The following is a 7837-nucleotide window of genomic DNA, read 5'->3' on the forward strand; positions in this document are numbered from 1 at the left end:
GACCACTACATAGGCAGTTGATGTGCCCACATGACGGTGATGATAGCCTCCACACAGGCGGATCATTTACCAATGCGACAGTGTTAGTGTATACCCACACAGCTGGGTCATGCTCCAATGCGATGGAAGTAAGGACCTTATCACGGATGGATTATAAGCCAATATGGCGGTGTAGTGTACACCACAGTCGGTCTAAGATGCCAATGGTGATGGCTATGACCATCACTGTCGATAGCTTACTACCGAGGCTGAAATTGGACTATGATGGGTGTTATGACGTGGCTGTGAAAGGTCTGAATATAGTAGTGTTTGGAACTGGCAGTGATGAACTTTCTATAGTAATGATTTACTTGTCATTATTATTTTCTATAGTTTCAATCGCCGTTTTAGTTTCTAAAGCCACAAATTATTACAAACTTCTCATATGCCAGAGATTTTAGTTCTTAGCTAATGATTTTAGGGGAAAGTTAATGATTCTAGGGAAAAGGTTAATTTACTTCTCATTATAAACTAACATGCCAGCCGATTTATAGGAAAAGTGAATGAACTTATCACCTTTGTTTCCCTATAAATATAGCCATTTCCTTCGCTGACAAACCTGTGCAGCGACACAAAGTACATCATAGGTCATTGGTTTAATAATGAAAAGAGCGGAAGTGCCTTCATGGCTAGAGTTATTACTTGCAACACAGTTCTTTACCATTTGCACAACCCATTTTCTTGCTACTCGCAATGAGTGTAACCTATTTTGCACCCAGTGTGAGGCGGCACCAAGAGCTCTTTGTTGTCATTGTCGTTCATGTGACCATTCCACTCATCGTGTAATCCAGGTACATTTGTAATCATAACATTAAAAAAGTTTGAAACTTGACATATGGGACATGGCATACAATTCAATAGTTTGTGATACTGATGTCTTTATTATTATTACTTTTTCTTCAACTTGCATCCAAGACACATGCATAAAACTTTACATGAAATGTGTTATATGTTTGGCATGTTCCAATCACTTGCTGGCCATGCATATTTAATTAAACGAGCATGTAATATGTTCTAGTTGATAGCATTTAAGTTTCTAATAATTGGATCTTTCAGATAAGGCGGTCATCATACCATGACGTCGTCAGGGTTTCAGACATTGGGGACATTCTTGATATAAGAGATGTGCAAACTTACATAATCAATAGTGCAAGGGTTGTATTCTTGAATGAGCGGCCACAACTCCGTAGTTCTGGTGTCTCCATTAGTAAAGCATCTTCATCATCCTCACACAACTGTAAGATGTGTGGTCGTGCTCTACTTGGTGCATTTCGCTTTTGCTCTCTTGGATGCAATGTAAGTTATTATGTATTATAAATATTAAGTTTGTTAAGGTATAAAAAGAAGTAATAAGTTTGACAATTATTGTACTTCAGATCGTAAGTTATATTTACTAATTTCACACATTTGAAATTATCACATTTTGCAGCTCAAAGGCATAAAAGAGGATATGGATATGCCAGTCATGGTGGAAAGCAGACTTGAATATGGAGGAAAGGACATTGTGACCAGCAATGATAATGTTGGTTCAAGCACTGCTAGTATCAAAGATAGCTGCAATGACAACAATGAAGAAGAACCACCACCAAAAAGGATTGCTCGTCACCGACGCAAGGGAATTCCACAACGTGCACCATTCTTCTAATGTGATGGTCATGACCATATACTACATGTAGAGGCAAATAAGATGAGAAAATGTTTGTCAAGAATGAATGAATAAAAGAACCCTATTCTATGTAGGGATATTTCTTCAATTTGCCAGCCTTTCATATACATTTTTACTAGACCAAGTGATCAATGTTTTTTTACATTAATCACACAAAGTTGTTTTTAAAATAACTAATACACTACAGTTAACTGCTCGCTTGGTGTTCTAAACATTCTAATTTTCTAGATGAGAATGACCATGCAAACAAAGGTTAATAGTATACGTAAGGTTTGATGTGGGCAAACATATCCACTCTATTTCTATCCTCAAACTTACCACATGTTTTTAAATTTTGGGCATAGTATTCTTTATTGGTAGCCAATGTACCCATTTGACAGTATGGTGCAAGTTGACTTCACCAATTTACAAATATGTATAAGATAGGATTATGCAGATCATGTGGATGATAAGGAACAATATGGGTGAAGAACACCATGATCCAATAAGAAGCAACAAAGAAACAAACACTATAAGGTTAGAGATCGCATGATATAGAGAAGTCTTTGTGCACAATATCACTATATCAACCACCGAAGTGAAAAAGAGGTCATAGGATCATGTGGTGTTGATCAATAGGATGCACAAGTTGGAAGCCAAAGGTGAACAAGGTCACCCGATCATCCATCTATGAAGATAGAGACATGCAATAAGGATGGATGGAGATAGTCGACCATTTGGTGATGTAGGATAAATTGACTATGGTTGTAGTGCTAATGGTCGACAATGGTCAAAAGCCTTACTAGGTGATCCAGATATGTGAATTTTATGCCGTGAGATCATTTGTTGTGTGTGACCATCAGTGCAAGATGAAATGTTTGTTCTTGCAAGAACCCTAAGGGCCAACTCTAGATTTCCTCCTAAGATAGGCTTCCAAGGTAATGGGCCAGTGGTTCCGTGAAGTTATCTTTGAAAGTGCTCTGAAATTGGGACCAAAGACGTGTTGTCAAAGACTTCTGAAGGGGAACACAAAGACACATTTGAGCAGTCCAAAGCCACGATTTTTTGGAGAGGGAGAGGCAAACTGCTCGAGCCCTATTGTCTTCACAAAAGTGAGAAACTTCAGAAGGCGTGCAAGGGCAAGAAGGTTATCTCTAGCCTAGAAAGTCAAATTTGTCAGGATCATCTCCCTCTTGAGTCGATTACCTAACTAATCAGTCTTCCATTAACTATGATTAGTTACATAATAAACTTAATTGTCATCCTAGTACACTACCCATATAGAGTATTGTATATCCGACCTTCAACCAGGATCACACACCAAAAAGGACTATTACATCTCACGTCAAGCTCAACACAACATTAATAGAGTAAGGTTTACAACAAATTGTCTCCACACAATCACATAGAGTACAAGCAGAAGTCTTTTAGTAAGTACAACATAAGTTTTTGGTACACATCCATGGGTGTGCCAACACCATGGTGTCAAAAGATTTAGCTTCGGCAATACCTAGCAGAGCTACTCGCGTAAGAAGAATTAGATGGTAGCACAGACACAAGATTTATACTGGTTCAGACACGTGAGGGGCTCTAGTCTAGTTGGGGGTGATGGTGTTTCTCTTGTATTCATATGCTCGGTTCTTCTAACTATGCGCTAGAATGAAGTAGATGGGATCCCGACCGTGAGGCCCCTACCCCCTTTATATAGCATAGGGGAGTTAGGGTTATAATGAGAGCGATCAATTAACAAATTGGATTCCTAATTCATTATACAGAATGCACAATAGATTGATCCTACTCAATCATCCAGATACGATGGCTCCGGATATCCTCGATACGTCTTGATCTCCAAGTCGGTGGAATCGCCCGACCTTCGTGGGCCTCCTTTGCCATGGCTTCTAGCTCGATAGATGGACATTGTTGAATATACAGGCAGTATGGGTACCCTGGCCTATATATCCGATAGTAGCCCCGTAGAACTTAATGACAAGTTGGTTAAATAGCTCTGTCTTCCCGTGGTGGTGCAAACCGCTTAATCCTCCGGTACTGCAAGTCCTGATTGGCGCTCCACGGGTGCCAAGGTCTTTTTTAATAGCGTTTTATCGTCCTCGAGTGTCGAGGTCTCCTTGGTGCTCTGTGCGAGTGCAGAGGCTTTCTCTCGCGTAACGAGAGTTATTCAGGTGACGACATGATGCGTGTAGGGATTTCGGTTCCCTAGGTGCTTGAGTGCCTGTTCGGGTGACATCATCTTGCATATTGAGATATATAGCTAGTGGGGTCTTGGATTATAAGATATATAGATATACGTTCAGAATAGAGATTAGGAGAAGGGACCTACGGTGCGGTCTTGGACTCATGTCGTTCACATGGACAGAACGATGAATGGAATCGCGGAGTCAGCAATCGGCGTCTCGGCCAGCTGGCCGATCAACAAATGGCAACTCAGCGATATTAGTATGTAGAAAATGATGAGTCTTGGAGGGGATCTGGTGTAGCGTCCTGATATTAGTATTTAGAAATATATTTGAGTGATATTAAATTTATTTTTTATAATAGCAGAGATGAGATACAGAGGTTACTATACATTATTTTTCATAACGACAGACGGTGGTAATTTAAATATGAAACTTTTTAAATGTGAATCTAAGGGTTGTTTTGTATTATCCTTCAAATGATAGTGACAGATAATTTAAATGAAAATTAGAGGGTTTTCTACTTACCTTTCATGGTATCAGTGGTGGGTAATTTAAATACAAGTTTAGTAGGCTAGTTTATATATTTTTCAAAATAGCATACTCCCTTCGCCTCAAAATAGTTGACACTTTAGCTATGAATCTAGATACACATTTGTCCAAATTCATAACAAAAGCGTCAACTACTCCCTCCATCTAAAAAAATGATGTTTTTAGAATTTTTTTAGAATAAATTAGTGCTCAACGGAAATTATTCATGTATTCCTTGAAGGTAAACCATACTAATTAAGGATAACCTCCTCAGTAAAAGAAATGCATGAAGACATGCAGACTACAATCTAATCCAAATCTATTTTCCAAGAGCTAAACATCAAATTTTCTGACACATATTTGAATCCTAGAACATCAATTTTTTGGGGGCAGAGAGAATATTTTGGTACATAGGGAGTATGTGGTTTTTTTAGAAAACAACAAATCCAGTGGTTATTGTTACTATTACAATTAAAATCTACCAAACTAAATATCAGATGTTCTAAGATTCATCTTTTTTTAGTATATGTCTCATAAGGATTAATGCACAGACTCTGTCAGAGATATATCATTAGTAATACTAGCAACATGTACGTGCCCCGGAATGCACATATTGTTGCGTCGTCACCTAGACAACCCTGCGGTTTTGATATTTAGCAATCGTATCAGTGCATTGCAACATGAAGTCAGCTTAGAGTTATTCGATGCTCACACATCCTGCATTCATCTTGAAATCGAAATCGGACATGCACTACTCTAACTCGTATATGAATGAAAGGCTTGTAGATTTTGTTCAGTAATCATGTCAAATGTTCTAATTCGTTCTAGGATCGAACACTCAACCATGTCTGAATAGCTGCTCTAACTTGTATGGTTATGGGAAAGAGTGAAGGACCACTGAAACAGTACTTTAATATTACTATGTATTACTATTTTTCAAAGAATATATAGTTCATATTTGAAAACGTATCCAAAGCACTGCTCTTACCTACTCGGAAGTGGAGATCAAACAAACAAATTTTCTTTAGCAATAATATTACTATGTATTACTATTTTCTCCTGTCTGTTTTTCTTTATTTTTTTTAGCTTCGTCCGTTTTTATTTACATCGTGAGTTCTTTTTTCTATCTCCACCGGTCCATCGTTCTTGGCCCTTTTTTCGTTCTTTCTTTTTCCAAATTATCTCCTTTTTTCTTATATATAGACAAATATTAGCAAATATGTCCGTGCGTTGCAAGGGAAGTTCATTCTATGATATTGCTGGCAGCACGAATGCGGTTGCACGGCAGAGCCACACACAGGCACAACGGCTGTGACGAGGTGGCTTGAATCGGCAGCACGGCAGAGAGACAAAGAAGGGAGAAGCAAAGAACAACGAGGACGGAGGACAGATTTCTTGGAACAGATTTAGAGTTTTTTCAATACTTGTCTTCTCTCCTCCTCACTCCTGTCAATTAGTTTTTTTCCCTTGAGAAACCACTCCTCTCAATTAGTACATCGGCGGTGGTCCAGTTTGGGCCAGCGACCCGGACGCTGTGCCGTCGAGAGCGAGGGGGCCGGGTCTAATTCGAAGTCCCCGGTTCCTCAGCCCGTGATGGATTAGTGCTAACAGCCGACCAATTACGTACACCCCTTTCTCCCACAAGTTGTCATGGGATGCATGTAAACCAAATTTTCTTAACTTTAACTAGATTTGTAGAAAATGTGTGCAACATTCATATCTCTAAACAAGTTTATTATGAAAGTATATTCAACGATCCATCTAATCTATACCTAATGCTTAAAAAAACATCATCTGCCATTTTTTACTTCTCTAATGTCCTCATGTTTTGGGTATTCCGTACACGACTCGTTCTCAGCATCCTCCGAATTCCTTTTCCAGTCCGGATCTAAATTTCTTTTCCAGTCTGGGTTCCATCCGTATTTTTACGGTTGCTCGTCTGTGTTCCGTCTTCCGGCACATCCGTTCCGGATTTCATCCATATTTTTGCGGCTGCTCGTCTGTGTCAATAACGCTAAAACTACGAGCCACAAGACTCGAACCCACGTCTCCAATCTCCAATAACAGAAGAGACACAACATACCAAGACACCGTATGCTTTAAGTGGTATAAAACAAAACCTTTTATATTTGATTCTTCTTTCAGCTAAACAAGTGTAAAAACATGGCATTACATGTATCACGTTCCAAAAATCCACATTGATTCGCCTTTGAGCTGCCACAGTAGCAATGAAGCAGCTGTACAGATATTTAGTTTGCATATTATTAGGTTTGACGGTTTATCTGCAGTCTTAAAAAATAGTTGATACATAAATACTTGATTTTGTTTTTTTAATTTCACCTCAGCCGTGGAACAGTATCAGATTAAATGTTATAAATGATTAGGTCTAAGTAATTTTGAAGTGCTTGATGATCATCTTGATTCGGCACTACAATAACTCAATTGCATTAAAAGTGCTTGGGTTGCGGTGATTTTCTCCTCATGGGCCATGGGATTTAAACTAGAGTCCTGATTTTTGGTACCACGACGCTCAGACCACAGACGCATTGCATGGTGGGCATGGGGACAAGCCGAGCCAAACAGGATCAAAGTGCGTCCAGCAAAATAAAAGCCACACTTGTGGCAAAAGTTTGGCAAGAAAATGAGACTATGCCATGTGGAAACGGTGCTAAGAAAGTATGGCACATTGTAGTCGTGATAGTGAACAACACAACTACCTAAAAAATTATGGCGCGCCTAGCTTATGACGTGGCAAGTTGTGGTTATAATCCAAAAAAAGCCTAAGCCCGGCGGCCATTCTTAGACTCTAAGAAAAAAAAGACTCACATTGCAACGCATAGGCATATTTGGTAGTGATACTAATTATATATTATAAATATTAATATTATTTTATATATTATTGGTCAAAGTTAAAAAAAATTGATTTCTTAGGAAGTAAGAACGACTTCTATTTTGGGACAGAGAAGTACGATGCACCATGGGACGGTCACTCCATGATCACCAGAAGCTGAGGCCTGCACCAAGTTCTCCCATACTTGACCTGCCTCCTCACCACCATCTTGTCAACCTTGCTCCATGGGCACTCCAGCTCCGGCGGCACCACCTCCCAGTCCTAGAGCCCCATCTCTCGCACGCACCAGTCCTTGAGAAGAGCCACACGCTCCAGCGACTTGCACACCCTGGCCAGGTATCTCACCAAGGAAATCTGCCGTAGCATCTGCTCGAACCCGGCAAGCACAAGCTCCTTGAGATGACGGTGCTGGAACGTCAATCGGTCTTATCTCACGCCCAGGTGGCGGTGCTGTAACTGGGTGATGGGCTAAGTGGATGTGCAGGATGTAACACCCAAAAATTTTACTACAAATTAGCAATTAATTTTTAGCCTTTATTAAATTTTCTAGGTATTTTTTTAACTTAGGCCAAATAATAA

At 39.5% G+C, this 7837-nt stretch overlaps 1 protein-coding gene across 1 annotated transcript; it reads left to right on the top strand.

Moving 5' to 3' along the window:
- Positions 1-641: 641 nt before the first annotated feature.
- On the top strand, positions 642-1684 carry LOC136452351 (protein RGF1 INDUCIBLE TRANSCRIPTION FACTOR 1-like). Its single transcript, XM_066452969.1, has 3 exons — positions 642-830; positions 1096-1335; positions 1469-1684. Exons 1-3 carry the CDS (start codon positions 642-644, stop codon positions 1682-1684), a joined length of 645 nt encoding a protein of 214 aa, XP_066309066.1.
- The last annotated feature ends 6153 nt before the right edge of the window (positions 1685-7837 follow it).

Source organism: Miscanthus floridulus, chromosome 5 (genome assembly GCF_019320115.1).
Source record: "Miscanthus floridulus cultivar M001 chromosome 5, ASM1932011v1, whole genome shotgun sequence".
Classification (NCBI taxonomy): domain Eukaryota; kingdom Viridiplantae; phylum Streptophyta; class Magnoliopsida; order Poales; family Poaceae; genus Miscanthus; species Miscanthus floridulus.